Source organism: Aythya ferina (genome assembly GCF_964211825.1).
Source record: "Aythya ferina genome assembly, chromosome: 11".
Taxonomy (NCBI): domain Eukaryota; kingdom Metazoa; phylum Chordata; class Aves; order Anseriformes; family Anatidae; genus Aythya; species Aythya ferina.
Window position 1 is genome coordinate 13,406,826 of NC_140307.1, and position 20,408 is coordinate 13,427,233.

General features: G+C 44.0%; 2 protein-coding genes across 2 annotated transcripts in view; one reads left to right on the forward strand and one right to left on the reverse strand.

Moving 5' to 3' along the window:
• The window catches only part of SCAPER (S-phase cyclin A associated protein in the ER), a 241,245-nt gene that overhangs the window by 19,617 nt on the left and 201,220 nt on the right, over window positions 1–20,408 (forward strand). The gene's annotated exons all lie outside the window — the stretch shown is intronic.
• PSTPIP1 (proline-serine-threonine phosphatase interacting protein 1) overlaps window positions 1–20,408 on the reverse strand; it is a 54,473-nt gene that overhangs the window by 17,411 nt on the left and 16,654 nt on the right. The window contains exons 2-7 of the mRNA XM_084532004.1: window positions 19,522–19,622; window positions 16,682–16,756; window positions 5,453–5,487; window positions 3,906–4,012; window positions 1,917–1,979; window positions 724–822 (exon numbers count right to left, since the gene is read on the reverse strand). Of these exons, the coding sequence (XP_084388130.1) occupies window positions 724–822; window positions 1,917–1,979; window positions 3,906–4,012; window positions 5,453–5,487; window positions 16,682–16,756; window positions 19,522–19,622 (480 nt within the window). The remainder of the gene's footprint in view (window positions 1–723; window positions 823–1,916; window positions 1,980–3,905; window positions 4,013–5,452; window positions 5,488–16,681; window positions 16,757–19,521; window positions 19,623–20,408) is intronic.

A 20,408-nucleotide genomic window follows, 5' to 3' on the forward strand; every position in this document is an offset into this window, starting at 1 on the left:
TCCTTGAGATGATTTTTGATCCTTTTTGCTTACACTGCACTGATTTTATTGAGCCAAAGGGAGTTCGTTTATTTTGTTTTCTCCATCTGTTCTGCTGTGAAACATTCCCATTAAAAGTTAGCAAATTGACAGCTACAAGTATCAGACGATGCCATGAAGGACTGCAGTGCCTTAATTTCCAATGATTTATTTTTGAGTTTGTAAATTTACTTGGAATTAAACTAACCATAAGAAGAAAAATGTTATGAAATAGATGTGTTTTAATGTAAGATACTATGCCTACTAAATGTAAGCGACCAAAAGGCAAAACTAAACTGTGTGACATACTTCTGACTTGCTTCTTCTTTTTTTTTTTTTTTTTTATGAATAATTTTGGAGAAAAATCTCATTCAGTTTGCTTTCAGAACTCATGAAGCAATTAAATCATAGCCTGGGATAAATAAAATTAATTAGATAACTCAGTTCCTCCCCTGCCTTTTTAAAACCCCTGATCTATCACAGGACAAGATCAGGGTTACCAAGCCCTACTGAAGAAGGTGAAGGAAGGTCTCCTTGGGAAGGTGCTTCATTTTAATTTTGATTCTAATGGGTTAATTAGAAGGAAAGCAACACCTGGCACCCTGTGGAATGAATTGTTCAACTGTGGTCTGTTGAACCTTGAAAAAGAAATCCCCAGCTTTCTCCCTTTTAGGCATCACCCCAAAGGTCTGCCATCAAAGGTACCTTTTCTGTTTGCTTCTGGTTGCCTGAAGCACTTGTCCGTTCAAAGGACTGCTCGGCCTCATCCGCCTCCTTGCACTTCTGTTCGTACGTCTTCTTTGACTGTGTTGAAATGAAATCATATGTGAGGGTAGGGAACAGAGCTGGGTTGTTTCCAACTTGACGTTCAAGGTACTTTCTCTTTTGCATGCTGGGGAAGAAATCAGTGCCCAGGCTTGGACAAAGGAGGAAACTCTCTGTGACACCATAAAGAGGTGCTTATTAAAAATAGAATGGAAAAGTCAGATTTATGCTAGCAGCATAAATCAGGCCCTCTTCTTACAGCCCTGAAATTGTTCTCTCTGTACAGCCTCAGCCAGTTCCCTGCAGAGGTGATCTCCTGCCGTGGCTGCTCCACACGGGTGTGCAGGCGGTGCTAGCAAGGTTGGTGCATCAGGCAGCTGCCTGAGCTACAGCACGGAGCCCAGGTTAGAGCACAAGCTCCCCAGGGTACGGGTGGGAACAGGCTGTCATTTCCACAGGGTGACTTGGAGCATCGGGTGGCCAATGGGTGTCTTGCCTGCTGCTCCAAGCTGTGAGGCAGAGCTGGCCCCACACAGGTAACAGTCCCAAGGGAGTACTCGGAAGCCAAGTAAATCCTTATTTTCTCCAAAAGAGCTCTCTTAGAGCTTCATTTGGTACAACAGCCATATTTAAATGCAAGTTGTCAGTACCCTTCCAGCTGTAGCACCAATAGGTCTGCAACGATTTTTCCTTAGAGGCAATTGCCCCCTGGAAACCAAACCCAGCAGGCTGCAGTTCCTGTACCTGCGAGACTTCCATATGGAGAGGTTACCTTCTGTTTGTAAGACTCCCTCACTTTTTTTAAAATGCTATTTACACCGACTGGGGAATTACATTTTCTCCTATAAGTATTTTCACCTAGAAAGAGTCAAATCCTGTTTGAATTTAACTTAATTCCTTTCTGAGTGTCTGTTTTGGACTCTTCAGAGCATTTGGCAGGGAAGATTAGCTTTCTCCTCCTGGCAGGAATCACATTCTCTTTCTCTCTCACACACACTTGTGCTCTTACACAATTACATTCACACACGCATTCTTGACTTTTCTTCACAGGGAGGTGCACGTGATACAGATTTCACCCTGTCTATGACTGGAGCTGGTTTGCAGAGATACCAGCACAGGAGCTCCTTGCTTACCTCCATTGTTTTCTTATAGTGGGACAACTTGTTCTTTTGCATGCGCTCCATTGCAGACTCGTACTGTAAGAAACACACAGGAGTGAGCATTTCTTTCTTGGAAAGTCATTGTCAGAGTCTTCCTATGAGCCACAGGCCTGTGGGGAAGATTACCTCACTCTGCTTTTATAACTGACAGGTTTCTAAGTGACACAGGGAGCATCAGTATCAGGTTTAAAAAAAAAAAAAAAAATCCAAGATAATTCTGCCTCAGTGGTTTCCATTAATAGCATAGGATGTAGGTCTTCATTTTCTGCCTCTTTTCTTTTTTTTTTTTTTCCCTTAAGGAGATTAAGCATAACACCTAGTCACAGTGCCCATCAGCTCTGCTAGCAGAGTTCATCTGCTGGCTCAAGAGCTTGATCTCGTGTCTTTGCACAACAAACCAATGTCTCACCCATGTGAGCAAGGGTACGTGTCCATTTTGAACTCAAACAGTTTCTCTGTAATTTATATTCAGTTGCTTCTGGCAAATTTTTGCTCTCTGCAATATGATTTCCATGACATAATCTGGTCAACACTGGGAAGACAGTGCTGAATTTTCTTTTATGGCTTTAATTGTGGTGTGCCCTGCCATGTGCAACAGTGAGATATGCTCCTATTTGGCAGGGGCTGGGTTTCTTCAGTGGGACTTCTGGTCCTTTGATCTTTACATTCTGCTCAAGCAAAACTCCCTCCAGGGCCACCCAGAGGCTTGCTTGACATCAGGCTGAACAGCACAGTCCTGAAAGCAGCTACAGCAGAGCCAGCACAAACACTAAATAGCGTTTTGTGAGATCACCACAAATACTGACACCTTCTAGCATGTCTGATGTTGGCTTCCTCACAGCCAATGCTAGACAGAGAGAACAGCTTGCAATGGGGTCCTGAGACTCCAAAGGAGATTTTACCTTTTCCCCAGGCCCCTATAACAGTTCCCATTTGAGTAACAGGCTTATTGTTTTCAACAGGAAAGAGAGGCTCTCTCTTTGTGGATCCCAGTAGTGAAGTGTGGGTGTGAGAGAGGAATGCAGATGACCGAGGTGCACGCTGTCTGTATTTGCATGCGTAATTTGCTTTATCGGATTGTTGTGAACTTCAGAGCTCAGTAGCAGCACAGTCAGAAGCAGAGCTGGTTTTACCCACTCTCATATTCAGTTCTGTGCTGCTCCAAGTTCCTGTGTGTCTGGGTTGTAGATACGAGTTTTGCTGCATTGAACACTGCCCATATATATTTTCATTTGTTTGAAATTGGCAAAGGACTGCATATTTGATTTTTAGTGCTCCTTAAGTCATTGTTTTCAGTGTTAAGTGACTGTCAGCTCTTTGTCTTCAAGCCTGTGGAACCAGAGGAGTAAGAGTGACCACTTGTCTCTGTGAAGAGCTACTTTTTCAAGTGACTTGGAGCTGAATAAGACCCTAGAGGATGAAATAGCCTTAAATATGCTCTGATTTTTATTATATAACATCAGCTAGATGCTATTCATAGTATCTGTAATTCAGCATGTGTGCTGCATTCAGCATAACATTCATTTTATGAATTTAAAATGATTTTATAATCATTTATGATCATAAATGATTAATTATGATCATTTATGATTTTAGATGTTTGTGTTATCCTTTTATTTTAGTGCATGTTAGAGATCATGCAGGATCATGCCATAGCAATGTACTTAGTGCAGGTATAAAAAGAGGAAAGAAGGGATTAAGTTCTTATGGGGATAAGAATAGTATCTGCAGTTACACAGAGACGGTGGAAGTGACTAAAGCTTCTGTTTCCTGAGTTCAGAGCATTACTTAACTTGTAGCTGGGCTCAGAAAGTTGTTCCTCCACAGTCTAGTACATGGAGTGAACAGGACACGCTGGGCACATTTTATCATCTTTTGCACTATTCCCAGCCTATGGCTGGAGGCAGGTCATCAGTATGGCCCGCTGACCCAACATGGTTCCAAGTCTTGCTGATTCCTCACCTTTTTTCTTTGCTCCTTCTGTCTTTCTCGGAACTCCTCTATTCCTTTCAGTTCATCCTTCAGCATGACTGCCAGCTGGATGTGAGAGTTTCCAACGCTTTCAATTTCTAAAGCAGATCAGAATTCATATGCAGTCAGCGGTAAGGTCTTTAAATGTAAAGTCACGTTTTTCAGGAGATATTTCTGAGATGTGGACTCTGTACAATTTGCCACGAGCAAAGCAGCCTTAAAAAAAAAAAAAAAAAGTGCACGCAGAAACACAGGGAGCCTGACATTGCTGAGGATTCACACAACCTGAACAGGGCTTATTGCAGGTCCTCTCAGTGCCTGCACATACATGGGCACGACAGCTTGCTGCAGAACTGGAGCACCCACTCAGAGCAGCCTTGGCAAATGCAGAGGCTGGCTGAGTTTCTTCACAGCCCCATTTACCCCAGCCATAGGTGTTGTGGGGTGAGGGAAGGAGGGAACTGATGCCCATCATTCCCCTGGAGTCTGCCTTTCCCTCTTCTATGGCACTGGATATTCCATTTGCCTTCAGCCTTGCACAAACATCATCAGAGGTGGTTGCAAGCTGAGGATTTTCAAGGGCCAGCTAAGGTGGACTGAATTTCAGGCCACCTGGCTGATGCTCTTGGAAGTGGCTGGTTAACATCTCTGCATTTGTCAGCTTTGGTGGCTCTGAAATGGAGCCCTGCATTTTCCAAAACTTATAGACTCACAGAATGGTTTGGGTTGGAAGGGACCTTAAAGATCACCTACTTCCACCCCGCTGCCATGGGCAGGGACACCTCCCACCAGCCCAGGCTGCCCAAAGCCCCATCTAGCCTGGCCTTAAATGCATCCAGGGATGGGGCAGCCACAGCTTCTCTGGGCAGCCTGTGCCAGTGCCCCAGTTCCTCACTGCCCTCAGAGTAAAGAATTTCTTCCTTATATCTAATCTAAATCTACCCTTTTTTAGTTTAAAACCATTACCCCTTGTCCTGTCCATACACTCCCTGGTAGAGTCCCTCTCCAACTTTTTGTAGGCCCCTTTTTGATACTGAAAGACCACTGTAAGGTCTCCCTGGAGCCTGTTGAATGCCCCCACCCAAGCTCTAAGAATACCTTAATTTACCAGCTGCTTTTCTAAGGGTGTTGTTATCCCAAACACAGGTGCCAGTACACAGGTGCACGGTCCTATTGGCTATGGTGGTGGTGCCCTTCCTGAGTGAAAGGTTTTAGCTTGGCCTTGGGCACAGTAAGCAAGCACGCTGTTTTGATGTTAGTGGTTTGTAGAGGTGGGAACAGGGCTAATGTTATGTGATTTGATCCAGGTAGGACCAGTTTGAGGAACAAGCAGTTTTCTGTGCCTCCAGAGATTGGATTTGATGCCCAGCCTTGGAGAAGGACTCTAATGAGTGCCCTTTCCCTCCACTCTCCCCACTATGGACAGGGACAGAAACGTTAGAAGTGTGAGGGGGAAGAGAAAGAAAGACCCCAGAGAGGGCAAACACAATCATGTGTCTGTCTTAACCCAGGTCAGAAAGAAAGATGTAAATACTTACGTTGCTTAAGCCTCTCAAATGCTGCCTTCAGTGTGCTGTGAGACAAAAACAAGTGTGCTTTGTTAACATAGGTTTCGAAGGATGGATTGTGAATCTAGAGGAAAAATTTTCCCTCAAAAAGATCCACCCAGAAAAAAAGCTCTTAATAGTCCTGTGATAAAAATTGACCATGCTAAGAGACACAATAGCATCAATCTGTTAGCACTAGGAAACGCAATAAAATGCTCCATGAAGCAAAGAATTGCAGTGCTCCTTATGTGCACCCTCTTTTTTAATCTGTATTTGTAACTGAGCGCTAACAGACATTTCTCTGTTCTTGCACGTTGCCAACGGATGCAAGTCAACTGAGTGAAATAAAGATGGTCAAGAGAAATTGGGTTTCAGAGCACTAGCCCGAAGGGTAGAGAGAAGCCAGCCCCGCCTTCTGTGTTGAATGCAGCACCAGCAAATTTTTCCTCCTTGGTCACCCTTGAAGCCGGAGCAGCTCCGCTGTGCAGCATCTCCGTCCTGCGCTTTCCTAGCACCCCCGTGTGGTGCAGCTCGCCGTCCTTGGAAGGACACGAGGCGCTGAGAGCTGTGAGACTGTTGCTCACAGGGGCTCCCAGCATCCCAGAAGCACAACATGAATAACCCGTGCTGTAAAATGAGGCCTCAGGCTGTGATATACAGCGTGGAGGTGACCAGAAACTGGCACTGCTCCTCCGGTGGACCAGTGCGTCGGGGAGAGCGGTCCTGCAGTGGGGAGTTGCAGGAGGACGTGAAGGGGTAATGGTAGTTCACCTGATGTCCTGGTTTTTGGTGAACCAGAGTCCTTTCAGAAAGCAGCAGAAAGACCAGTATAGAGGTGACAGGAGAGGAAAGAGCACAGTCTGTAAGGGGCCTTTTCAACTTAATCAGCTCTAGCTCCGAGTTTGCAGGCTGGAAGGACATTTGCATACACAGAAGCCAAGACAGTGGGTGTGGTGATTTTGAGGTTTTTCAGAGGCAAGGAGGGAAAGAGTTCTGGGCTCTCCAGAGTGTGCCCAGCTGCCCCAGACTGGAGGCCAGGGGAGAAGCCTCCAAAATCTCCTTGGCTGAAGCCTGGCTACTGGGAGAGCCCAGAAGAGGATGCAGATCACTCCTCAGCCATGTGTGACTGCAGATGGGGAAGGAAATCCTGCATCTCCTGGGTGTTCCAGGAGGCTTAGGAGATACGTGAAGGGTCCTAATTGCCCTGTGTTAATTTAGGCTGGACATCTGTTTCCTAATCAAAGCTGGTTGTCCAAGTAGCAAGACCACATTACCAGGCAGAAGAAAAGTGCACAGAGGATGGGAAAGACTGGGTCTGTCCTCAGTGATAGCTGCCCTGCAATGTGCTTCCAAATCTAGCTTCGTATCTGTCCATGGAAATATAAGGAAAAGGCTTTCAGCCAGAAACCATGAGCATTCATCTACCTGTTGGACTCTTTCAGTATCTTTTCAAGGAAATAACTATGGTAAACTAATTTTTTTTTGGTGGCAGATTATCATCCTCACAATATTCAGTCATTTTGAAGGTTCAGTCACCTTTCCTTCTGTACCCTTGTTCACACAAAGTGAGTCTGGAGTGGAAACTTTGATGGAAACTAAATTTTCACAACACAATGAAAAAAAAAAAAAAAAAAAAAAAAAAAAAAACATGATTAATTACAGCTCATTTAATTAAAAACTTGAAATCAAAAACCAAGTTGAATATCAGTAGCTGAGTTAGCTTTTCCCCTGCTAAAAGTTCTAAAGGATTATTTTGAAAACTTAAGCTAATTTTATTCCATAAGTATATTTTTCCTTTTTTTTTTAATTTTTTTATTACAGACTGTCCAATGGGATGTGGGAAGTATGCTAGCAACTTCATGCTAGAAATAGGTAAATACTGACATTTTAAAAACAGAGGACACTTGCAAATTGCACACACTGTTTTTGCGTGACATATTAATCTGTTTTTCAGAGATTTTTTCATCGATATTGGTGATTTGAATTATGGCAAGGCTGAAAAAGCTGCTGTAATGGATACTGAAAAAAAAAAAATCATTATCAATACATATCCAGGACAAAAGCATTTTGCTGCTTATTTTGTTTTCCAGACATCAGAGCTACCAGAGTAGATCATGATAAGCCATACAGGAAGCTTCTCTCATTTTTGCTGGCTTTCTGTAAGGTGGTTTTGCTGATTTTCTGGTATAATAACGCACCTGGCTATGAGCTGGGGACACCCATTTGCCCCCACATGGTCTTTAGTTGCTATTTCAGAAAGCTCTGGCCTTTTGCTCCTGGCATAAAAGATCTGCGCAGGCAGTTCCTTAGCTGCTGGTTAGGGCAAGGCCACAGTCCCTAAGAAGACAGAAATAGATTTAAGCCATTTCCTTCCCCATTTTTATAATAATGTTCTGAAATCAGTGAATCAGATCCTTCATCCCTATGGTGCTTGGAGTAGCAACCATGTTGTTGTGCTAGCTTATGTAGGGGGGAGGACAAGTAAATCAAATCTCGACCCACAGATCCTTCAGGTATTCCTCTATGCTTTCTGGGCTGCAGGGATGTGCTGGCTGCAGCAGCAGCAATCCTACAGATAAGTTTTTCTCTGCTGCTAGATGCTCAGATTATGCCAGTGAAATATATAATGTCAGCACTTTGGAGAGTTTCCTGGAAGCATCCCATGTAGCAGACATACGTAAGAGTTTGAATTCAGTCGGTACCCTTGTATATACAGTACCTACTGCCTCTTTCTTCTGTGGGGTGTGACTCTCTAATAAGATTGGTGAGAGTTTGACTCCAAAGCAACCAAAGTGAGGGTGTCTTGCTCTTAGGAACACTTCTACACAGTGCTTTATCCTCACAGTATATTGTGCTGCTTGGCATTGCGGTAGTAATTTATTTTGTTGTTGTTTTTTTCTCTAGCCAAATTAGAAAACCTGAGGCTGAAAATAATTCAAGGAAAACTACAGTTCCCCCTCTCCTCTCTCTCTCTCTCTCTTTTTTTTTTTTTTTTTTTTTTTTTTTTTTTTTTTTTTACTTCCTTATAGCTGGTGTTTCCATGCCTGTTCAGGAAAACTTGAACCACCCCAGCTAAGGACAAGACACCTTTGGGCATCTTTACAATGCAGCCCCTTGCGAACGTCTCAGTGAAATAGGGTTGGACACGAATTTGCTGTGCTTGTTTGTTAAGGCTCCCCCTTGGACATTTAAAGATTACATTTGTCAAAATGAATTTCAGGTGCAGACAGGATTAAACCTGAACCTGGAAAAATGGGGAACAGATAGAGCTATTTTGACAGCCATTCCGCAGCAACCTCTGGTGATTTTTGCCATCTAGTGGCTGAGATATTGGTACTGTAGTATCCTCTGACTCGAGCACAGCAGAACTGAACTGCTCTTGTAAAATATGCACTTTTCAGTGTTTGTTTTTCCAAGTGGATTGGTAGAAGGAGACTAACAGAGCTTTTAGAGGAACGGGGCAGCCAAGGAGAGGTGTAGAGAATGCGAGCATGTGGCGGTAAAGCTCATTATTCAGCATTTTTAGCTCTGTAGGTTTCAAAATCCTTTCCAAAGCAGACTTGCCCAAATTTACCTGGCAACCCAATCTCCCTAGGGTACTGACCGCAGGTCCCTGTGGCTCTCCTCTAAGAGGATAGGCATTTACGGAATGCATCGTTAGAGAGCTCGGTTTGATTTCTTTCTCTCAGCAGAACTTGCCTCAGTTTTCAAGGCAGGAAATGCATCCTGTATTTGAGAAGAGGGGCCTCGCTTGGCAGTGTGAGAAGTAGCGGGGAACCACCACGTCTGATCATAAATTCATTTCACTCACTGCAAAATCTTCTTATAGTCAGTCCAGGAGGGGAACTTAGCACAGGGTTTGGAACAGCATGGGTGGCAACATTTAAAACTGAACCTGTCCCAGCTGCTCTCAGCATTTGCTTCCCCTTGTTTGGTCTCTTGGACCTTGCTTTTGCTAGGGAGCTGCGCTGTTGCTGGAGAGAAGACTGTGTTGGGCAGCCCTGCGTGACACCAGGATTGCTAGGAAATGCACTGCAGATGGGGCTCTGGTACCTTCTTCAGAGTCACCACAGGCTGAATTTTATGGCACTAGAGATGCACTCAGCAGAGCTCTCAGTGGCAGTGCTGAGGCCACTACATACCCTGGTGAATGGCTCTTTTGTAACCGTAGGCTTGCTGGCTTGGGCATTTTTTTTTCAGTACTTTTCTTCCTCACTGAATTAGAGACTGATTTAATTGAGTAATTCATAGAGTCCCTCTACATCTTGTACACAGGAAAGTAAAACATAAGCTCTTCTAACCGGAAAACCACAGCTCTTTTTAAATTTTCTTTCTTTTTTATCTTTACTTGGTGAAATAGAAGTGGAAAATAACCCCACCTTCCTCTAAAATAGTCTTCCTTTTTGCTCAGTTTACATTTTAACATCAATCCAATCTACACTGCTCTGCTCTTACTGTTTTTTGGGTTTTGTTTTGGTTTTAAACATTCTTTCTGAAGCTGGGAGAAGTCTCTGGCAGATGCAGCCTGCCTGCAGAGCGCTTTCCAGCAGTCCTGTTCACCCACTGCCTCAGAAACCCACTCACTGCCTGCCCCCTCTGAGGCCATGGTTAACATCTGTCTTTCCTCCTGCCATGTAGGAAAGACCTAAGGTGGTATTACCAACACTTTTTCTGTGAAGTGTAGTGGCGGTAACAAAGTGGGGAGAAACAAGTCCAAAAGTCTCGGTCACTGTGCACCTGGGTGGTCTCTGCAGGGATGGATTTGGGGAGGGTGGAGGAGAGGGAAGTGTGGGTGTGGAGGGGGAAGTTGTGCTCTTTAACCAGGGAGATAACGCCTCACTACCCAGCCTGATGCCAGGCACATAGCAGAGTATTGCACACCAGAATCACATCTAGCATCACTTGCCAGGATGGTTTCTTCTTGTCCTCAAGCAGAAAGGCAAAACCACCCTGTGCGACTAGAAAGATTTCTGTACAGGTACCAGCTGTGGTGTGATGTTTAAACCACCTGCGGTGGAGAAAAGGCCTGAGCAGCACCTTTCTGTCTGCTGGAGCCCAGGTTTTTGTCTGTTTACAAGTTAGCTGCAGCAAGGCGCCAGCATGAGTAGCCAGCCATTAGGGGAGGCTGTAGCGTGCAGCAGGCTGGGCTCAGTGTCAGGTGGGATGGACCGTGTCTTTCATGAAAATAGCCACAGATGTGGAGAGTTCCTCTAATGCTGTGGTGAGTCTGCATGCGTCTTTTGCTGTTGCTACTTACATATTTTCAGATAAGTGTCAGAAGCGGAAGCAGCCCCGGACTGAATGGGAACAGGGTGATACCGTCATTCTCAGGGCTGGTTGCTGGGAGCACGCACAAATCTCCCCAGGCTTTGCTGGGACAAGAGAGCAAACAGACCCCTTGTGACTGCAGAATGACCTATGGCATTCCAATCAATGGGTAAAACAATTGAAACAATTCATGTACCTCTCACATAAGACTGAATTTCCCCATCTCCTGCTCAAAAATGCCCGTCCTCATCGCTAGAGCGCATGTCTAGATTGGGCTTAACAACTGAGCAGAGGCACACTTCTTTCAAGCACATGCTTGGATCTATTTTCATAGCATCCTGAAAGTTCAGGATATGAGAGTGTGAGTGTATAAACTCTGTGCAGGTTCAGAACTTTTGAGTGGAAAATATTTAACCATGGAAGAATGTGACCTTCCAAAAGGTTTTTAGCCTCAGTTTAAAAATGTTTGCTTTGTGTGAATAATACAGAGGATTGTGTATATTATGTGGCAGACATGCTATATTTATACACAGGAAGCAGAAGTTTGGCATTTTGTTACAGGTGCCCTCACCCCATGCTTGCTGAAATGTTCTGTTTCAGGCATTGTGGAGAAGGGCAGAGCAGGCACAGGTTTGAAAGAACTGCCCTTTCTCAAGGTCTGAAGGAGATGTTAGTGGAAAAGAAGGAAGGAAAAACATAGGAAATCATATACACAAGAAGAGACAAGCAGGACAAATGACAAAAACAGCAGTTGTCAGATGAGGCAGATTCAACCAGCTACCGCATGTTTACATCGGTTACTTTACAGAAGAGCTGAGATCCCAGAGGCTCTGTTTCGGCTGAAGCAGAAGATGTGTCTGAAAACTGGGCTCTGTGGTATACTTTTTTCATATTCTGCTGAAGAGTTGCCCAAAGCTACTGCATGGAAATTCCTAGTCACCTTGCAGCCTGAAAGGTGTTTCCTCTGAAAGGTAGGAGCTCTGAAGAGAATCATCTGTTACTGGGAGTGCTACCAGTAAACACTTGCAAATTTTTTCTCATTTTGTAACTCAGCTGAAAATCCTCACTCCCTGTGCATCCTTTCCCATGTGTGCAATGCAGAATATGGAGGCTATAAAAAGATACAGCAGTTTAAACTTCATAATATGTAGTTCCCTCTCCCCTGTTGGAAATCAGCATAACCTGTGCTTTGCCAAGAATATACAGCTATAACTTTGTAATCATCATTTTCATAATTTCTTGGATAATTAGAGACTATGAAATTTCAATATATAAACTAAAAAAAAAAAAGTGGGTTATCAGAGCTTTAAACTTAAATGTCTTCATTTCTACTTTATATTTTAAGATACCCATTAACCCTGACTTCTGGTAGGTGAGCTCCAGAGGTCTGTTTCTGGGCAGTGTCCATCCTCCTACTTTGACTGCTGCAATCCTCACGCCATGCCCACTCCTCAGGTTCTGCCCTGTCCCTCCCTAGGTCTGACCCACCCCAGAGTTACGTCTGCACTGCTATTTGAAGGGAGGGACGCTCCCTTCAGATAGCTGTTCTCCTCCCAGCACTTTCCCTAAGACTCCCCAGCTTCCCATATTTCCACATACAGTGCTCATTCACAGCTGCGCTGGGACAGCCGGGTGATTGCCTTGAAAGAAGCAGCCAGCCTTTTCCAGGTGTTCGATGGTGTTATGGAGCTCAGTGTGTGTGTAAGACCAAAAAGCAGGGGGACTGCAGCTTACCACTGCAGGCACACCTTGAGAAACCTTGCCAAAAGGATGCTAACCTGCCTCTGTTGTGATGTCTCAGCTAATGTGGCAAGTGTGGTGAGGCAGGTTAGAAATGAACAACAAAAAAGGCACTTCTACATGTAACAGGCAAGTGCGTTGCTTTGCTAGGAGATTCAGTGGATGCTAAAACGTTTCAGGATTTCAAATAAGATCAAGGCCCAAGAAAACTCTGCTGGGGGCTATTCAATATAAAGCTGCTGCTGGTTTGGCAGCCCCTGAACCACCAGTTGTTAAGGTCAGATTGCTTAGGAGAAACTCTCATATGCTTGGTCTGTTCTGCCCTTCCACACAGACCTGGTGCCAGGGACGGGATATTAGGCTGAACAGATTTTGGTCTGAGCATGCGTGACCCTTCTTGCAGTATGGAACTTGTGTTTAAGTGTATGTCTCCTTCTGTGTTTGAGAGTGAACTTCCCAAGGCTTCCAGCAATTGCTGAGTTAGGTCTGTGCCACGTGCCAAAAGGGGATATCTCTCTTCCCTGTCGGAAATAATTTCTATCAGCTGCAGTGCCTGAAGCAAGGGCAAGAAGACAGAATGCCCAAAATTGCTTAAACTAGGCTGAATGGATGTGTGTTTTGGCTTTTAGGCAGCACTTTCAGGGAACTTTTACTTCTTGAGATGATATCTGCAGTGTTTGTTTGCCGTGCCCATGGTAACCAGCATCAACTGCTTTTAGAAGTCCTGCCTTTGCTTTTTTAATTTAAAAAAAAAAAAAAAAAAAAAAAAAAAGTTGTTCCTCATCTCCCTGTCTTGCTTTGTAGGAAAATTTTCTCTAGCTGTAGGCTAAACTTAGCCATTTCCTATAGCAGTTAGAAAAGGACCAGTGAGGAACCTACTGCAGCAAACTGCATCTCTGGTAAGCAGCGCTGAAAACTCATGCCCTGCTAGCTCTCAGGTCAAAGTGCCTTCCTCATATTTCTAGTGCCAAGGACTGTGCAGGCAGACCTTTTCCCAGATTCAGATGTTTCACTACTGAGTATCAGCAGTAGTAAAGTGTCCCCCTACAGTTTTGGACCATAGTTGTCTCTGCCAAGCACTACTGGGGCTGGGGCTGGAGGGGTCAGTTCCCTCATCAGGAGCTTGCTGACAGGTCCCCAGTATCTCCTCATCCTATTGAGGCACCCAGCCTGGCTACCAGCAGCACATTCTGTGCCTTCCTCTATACCAAACTTTTGTAGTGATGGTGGAAGAACAAGCACTGGAGAGTATACAGGTGGAAACCCAATGTCTGTTGTCACCTACGTTTTTACTAAGAGCAACAGAGAGTGGTCCCAACGCTGCTGTTGCATTTCCGTGAGCATTCCCTACTACTCGTCTTTTGAGTCAGCAGCACCTTTCTTCATCTGTACATTTCAGTAAATAAAGACAGGTAGCAGAAACTATTTATACATTCAGATGAATTCAGCAACTTGCTACAGGCCAAGCAAAAGCTGGGGGTGAAGGAAAGCATGGGTTTGCCACCGATGTTTTGCCTGGACCGCTAGACAGGGACAGCTGTTCACCCTAGGTTTGTGCTGCTTCTGCCATGCGCTGCTTTCCCTACCTGCTACAGAGCATCAATTTGACCTGCTGGAGGGATGGGAGGTTTTTGGAGCCAATTCATTAGGTTCAGCAGTTTGTTTATAATGTGCTAAGCAGAATTAATTTTCTTTGCGGTTGTTTCCCTTAAGGTTTTCTGGGAGTTCTCTGGCACTGAAAGTTTATCAGTAGTTGTCTTCTTTCTTTTTATCAACCTTTTAAAAGGCAGGCAGCCACCTTCCTGATAATGAGAACTACTGGAATGTGAAATGACTTCCTGGAGAAGTGACAGAAAGCTTTAGCAACTGAGATACTTAAAAGGTGACTGAAATTCAGACTAGAGGATAATTTTGCATTATCAAGGAAATAAGCAAGTGATCTAAAAATAATAATTCTTGCTCCTCAGTGATATATAGCATGGCATAGGGAGTTCTGTAAAATTCTGAGAAGAAAAAAAAAAAAAGGAAGAGGAAGCTGTTTTTTTTTTCCTGGTGATTGCTGAATGCAAGTTTTAGGTATCCATACCTGCACAACACCTTAGTTAGACTTCATTTGAGAAATACTGCTACCCAAAGATACATTCAAAGATGTGAATAGCCCCATTCAGATATCTGTAATACTTCCTGTCAGGTATTTGTGATACTACTAGTATTCACTGTGCTATCAAATAATAGGGAACCCTAAAAAGAGGAAGCACTTGGTGCAACACAGGGCGCTACTTGTAGGACAAACCTCTCAAGCTCTTACTAAGGGCAGAAGGTGAGTTCCCTGCCTCCAGCCTCTCTGGAGGACTGACCCTGGGAGCAGCGCTGCTGTCAGCAATGCATGCCATCTAAAGAAACAAACTGAACACCAGGTCAAAAATATCAAGGCATTAAAACCAAATACTTCACATCCATGAATAGTTCCAGTCCTCAATAGATTTCATTTTTCTCTGATTTTAAAGTGTGTACTCTGGACAAAAGTCTTTCACTGCCTATCTGTGTAACCCCTTAAACAACCAGAGGGATGCTGAAAGAGAGAAAGCAAAGTGCTTCAGAAATAAGTACTATGAAACATTCGCTCTGATAAAATAAAAAATATATATCACTGCAGTGCTAGTCCCTACCCAGGCCAGGCATGCATTTATGGAAACACAGTAAATCAGCTCTGTAACATGCCTTGTTGGTATATTCAGCCTTCTTTCTATGCCAAGCTATAAAATTGCTGGATCAAACTGGAGCTGGGCTTGGTTCCAAACTTCCTCTAACTTCAGGAGAACACGGATCCATATCCCAGCCCTGGGGCTTGCCTCTGCCTCTAAATCAAGCCATTAGAATCCCTTAGGAAAAGTCAGACCTGTGAGTTATCCACTAAGTCACAGAAGAGCAGCCAAAGCTCTCTGTTTCTGAACGTGTTTGCTCTACCTGCTCTGAATTGCCAGTAAGGAAATTTAGGTGGAGCCTTTTGGTAATCCCCAATTGCTAATATTATCATCTGCTTTGGAAAGAAGCCATCTATCCTTAACCTGTTATTTTAATTTCCTTTTCTCTGATTAAGTCTCTGTACTGAGACACCAGTAAGGTGTCTCTTTGTACCTTTTTATACCTCTCCTTATGCCTCTGTGATACTGTAATGTGTTGTTCAAGGGTAAGGTGGAGACGGAGTAATGAGGGAAACAGAGAGGTTTGCATGTGCTCTGGAGTGAGCCCCGGAGCTCTCTCCACTACCAGCACTTGGATTAATGCACCAGTTCCCCATCAGCCTGGATGTGCTACCAAGTCAGTGGCAAGTGCTACAGGTGATTGCCTGGCACTTGCATGTCATGATGGTCCGAAGATTTGGGGTCAAATTTTACAGTGAAATATGAGCAGGAAACCATGCTTATAGCAAAAGAAAGCAATAAATAGATGTAAAAAGGAGAGGGCGATTAAGAAATGAGCTAAGGTCTCTTTCAGTCATGTCTTCTATGACCCCAAATATTCATCCTCTTCCACTTTATTCCTGTGTTATTACTTGTTACAGTAATGACCAAATGTCTCATTACTGCTGCTACCATCAATAATAGTAGCAGTTTATCAGCAGTGTTTGTTAAGTTAAATTATGTGCCAACATATATCTTCCTCTCCCAACACAATCTATACATGATCTAAAATAGTAGTACTGGAGACAGAGAAAAACATGTCATTTTAGTGTATTTCAGTAGCTGTATTGATTTGTCTCAGGTAAAATCCCTTGAAAGAGTTTTAAAGATTGTATTCCTAAGCTAAGCATTTTTCCTGCTGCAGAGGGTAATTTTTGGTGTCTTTGTGCTTTGGGTTTATTCTGTCAGTCTCTATGAGGTTAGCGTTAGGGTTAGCCAAGCCAGCATCTGAAACATTTACCAACATCTTCCTTTTCCTTGTTCCCCATCACTCAGTTTGCTCTTGGAAGCAAATATTAGACATTGTTAGCAGTGCTGAAATTAAGAATTTTCTCAGTACAGACCTGCTGGCAATTCCCAAAGAGAGATTTTCTGAGTCTTGCTTTGAAGGACCCTGGTGTCCCCCATTTTCTTCAGCACCTTGAAGTGCTGAAGTGAGCAGCTTATGACCCCATTCATAAGCAAAGCAGGCGTCTGACATTGCTTCCAAAATGCTTACATTTGTACCAAAAATAGAAGAATTGCTTACTTGATTTCTGTTTGTCCTCCTGCTTTTCGGGCAATTTGAACCAGCTCTTTCCCATATCTCTCTTCTGCTTGCGCTCTGTTAAAAGAAAAACTTTCTCAGTGTCTCCTAGTGGAACCAGCATAAAGTTTACAAAACTCTTCCTGTGCAACTCTACCTTTGCAGCTGAGGTACGAAACACAAGAAACAGAATTTCTTTAATTTCTCTAAATTAACTCTAAAATTTTTGGGGTGAACTACTTGTGGAAGAAATGAGGGACAACAACTGTTCATCCTCGCGGCTTTGACTAGACTATGGTGTGCTAACACAAGTTTCAGTGCCGCCACAGGGCAGCAGTTTGGGCACACTTCTGTCTGACAGTATCTGGCTCCCCGTTCTCCTGTCCCTCTGCGTGTGATGGCAGTGAGCACCTCGCACTGTGGCCAGCTGGACTGGTGGCTCTGGTGAAATCCCACTTGCAGGTTTGCAACTGGCTTTGTACAGAGTATATTAAGGGAAAAGAGAACGGCCAGCTCCCGTCTCTCAAAACTCTTGCGTTAAGTGTTCCTGAAACTTCATGTGTGGGACCGGACTAGCCCGGGTCAGCAGCGTTTGGCAGGAGGCTGACACCATCTTCTCACATCTTGGTGTGCTGCCTTTCCCATTTTCTGGCACTCTTGCACACAGCTTCTAGGTTTCCCTGCAGCAGCCAACAGCTGGAACATATTTTGTGCTTTAAATCTAATGTAAATCTAATCTACGACCTCTTTCTCACTCCCCAAGCTCTTCAGCCCTCCTCTGGATCAGGCAGGGGTACTTGGGAGCAAAAGATCTGGTTAGAAAGCTGATAAAGGGTGAGGGTAGCCAGAGTAGCTGTTGTCAGGACTTGGGGCACCTGCTGCAGGGCTCCTTGTTGAAATTCTGGCATCAAATCCCTGACATAGGCAGCCTCTAGGAACAGGGATTCATCCCACGCTTTGTCCTCCTCCTACATCATTCCTGTGAATGATTTGAGGACAAAGTTCCAAGAATAAGCTACAAATAACACCTTCTTTCTGTATTTAGTGCCCTGTCTCTTGTCCTCTTCCTCCTCCCCTAGCACACGTGCTCATACAAACATATGGGCATATGCATGCTCACTGGGAAGTTTTGGGGTTGCGTAAAACCTCATGGAAACACTTGTTCTTGCAGCTTTCAGGTGCTCAAAATGACTCTACACGGTTTTTTGATTTTTTTTTCTTCCTTTGTGGAAAGCCCTTTCTGCCTCCACCACAAACAGAAAGAACCTTGTCCCGCAGCTCTCAGAAAACCCTCCGATAGGCTTTGAGCAGAAGTGCGGCTCTGTATAGCCTCAGATGCACGCTGCAGTGCAGTCTGCCCAAAGCCTGCAATACAACTCTCATCTCGGTAAGTTATGAGTCACAAAGGAGCTATTTTAAACAGAGCTAAGCCACCATCAGAGTGATGTGACTTCAGGACTCTGTGACACATGGCAATAAAATATGCTTCCACATGTGATCAAGAAAAGCAATTCAGATAGCTTTGGATTTTGATGGGAGACTCTTCATCGTCTGAAATAATGAGCTTTCAGTCTGGCAGCTCGCATCCCTGTGAAAGTCCCAGTGCTTGAAAAGAAGCCTTTAGAAAAGTAACCCAAAACCCAAAAACAAGATGGGGGCAGCGTGAGAGGAAAAAGGAGGCTGTGATCGATGAAGGCAGAGTGATATTCATAAGGAGACAGTTCTGTGATGAACTGCTCTACTATCACCTGCTGGGTATATAATTCATAGTGTGGGGACTTTCTTATAGATCATGCGTGAGTATGTGCCTCATGCTGCATGTTGCAACTGTTGAAACTCAGCCACTTTAAAACAGAACCAAAATTTCAGATTTTTTTTTCTAAGTCAGAAGTACAAAAATGAATACCAAAGCAGTCAGAGCAGCTGTGTAATAAGTATTTTCACACCCACAAAAGTGTTAGCTGTCCATAGCTGTTGTTGAGGGCACCTTGGAGGCACATAGGGGATGGAGATAAACTACGACATTGTTACTCAAAGTGTGGTGAGATGTGTGAATTATGTGGGCAGTTCTGAAAGCTTAGGAAGGGGCTCTGATAGCATCATATGTAGCTTTGTCTGTATTTGAAGGGTGGCCCGTTCCCGTTAGTTACAGGAAACTGAAGTGCTACATGTGGCTGCAGCACTCTCTTTAAAAAAAAAAAAAAAAAAAAAAAAAAAATGCAAGTCATTTGTTCCCCACTGAAAGGGTAAACTTAGTAATGCTTCTTGTTGGGATGTCTCTGCTACCATATGATTATGGACCCGTAACCACCCGAGCCTTAGTGGAGCTCTGGATTTCTGATTTTTTCACCCCTCTCTTCTCTCCTTGTATCTTTCAGGCTTCCGTTGATTGTCTGCCTTTCCAAATCATGTAAAAAAGGCTAGAAAAAAAGGCATGGCAAAAAGCTGTGCTAAGTCATCTGGTTTTAGGATGTTGATAATCGCTCTCATTGCTCACTTCCATCACTCACCTTCTGTCTCCTCCTTCATAAGGTATAACAAGCATCAAATTCTCGTTTGTTTTGTTTCTTTGCCTGAAATTACTTTATACTCAGATCTGTGTAAACAGCCCTGAGGAGTACAGGGACCAGAAATGGGTCACCATTGGTTCAGGTGACTGCGTGGTCCCTGACTCAGCTGTTGTGACCACTTTAGGATTCAACACAAACAGGTTTTTCTGTGTAAACTAGGATCATTATTGAATTTGGAAACTGCTTACTATGCCTTTCCAGATGCAAAACAGGAGACAAAATGAAAGCTATTCACTTTTTTTGTTTCTTTTTTTCCCACTCCAATTTTCTTACCTCTGCTTGAGTAAATCCTCCACATCTTTGCACATCTTCCTCCCATCCAACAGTCGCTGCACAAGCACCTCATAGCCAGTGTGAAAGGTGAACTCCTTGCACTGAAGACAGAAAGAGAAGCAGCTGAGATAGTTTGTGCACGTTGCTTGCAGGCTTACCAGACACCTACTGTCAGTCATCTGAACAAATCAGCTTCCTGGAAAATCCATATGGACCTTTAGGTTTGCCTTGAAAAATGGCACCTGGGACAGGGCTAAGGATGCAGAAAGTATGGGCAAGGTTTCTCCAAGGTTTTTCCAAGAGGAAAATCTGTAAAATCTCTGTTTAAATTGACTTTGTTTTTTTAATGATGAAAAGTTAAGTGGGTCACACTTCTTGCTGTGCCAAAAGCAGCGCAAGCTGTCTTTTGGGGGAAGTCATGGTTAGTATTGAGTGTGGGATTTTTGTACAGCAGAGATGTAGAGTGGCTCCTCTTCCCATTTGTCTTCTAAAATGAGAGGTCGGAGTCAGCTCAGTGCCACAGGACAGCAATGTGCTGTCTAGGTGCAAGTGGAAAGGTGAAGGAATTTGTGTTCAGATGGATATCATCAATCCACGAGGTAGTGGCTGGGCCACCTGGTTGGTGGTGGGGTGTTTCAGGGGGATGGGGTGTAACACAGGGACACCGTTTGCTGTCAGACAATGCTGAGTTCTCGTGCTGCTATGCCTCCCTTTGGGATTGCTGTACCTGTAACAGCTCTTGTCATTGCTGAAATTGGTCTGGTTGGTGTAAATTCAACATGACACAAGTTTGGGGTTTGTTTGTAAGTAGAACATAAGCATGCAGAGAGCCTGATGATTTGGACATTGAACCTGCTGGAAACTGAACATGTGTATTTCTGAGACTG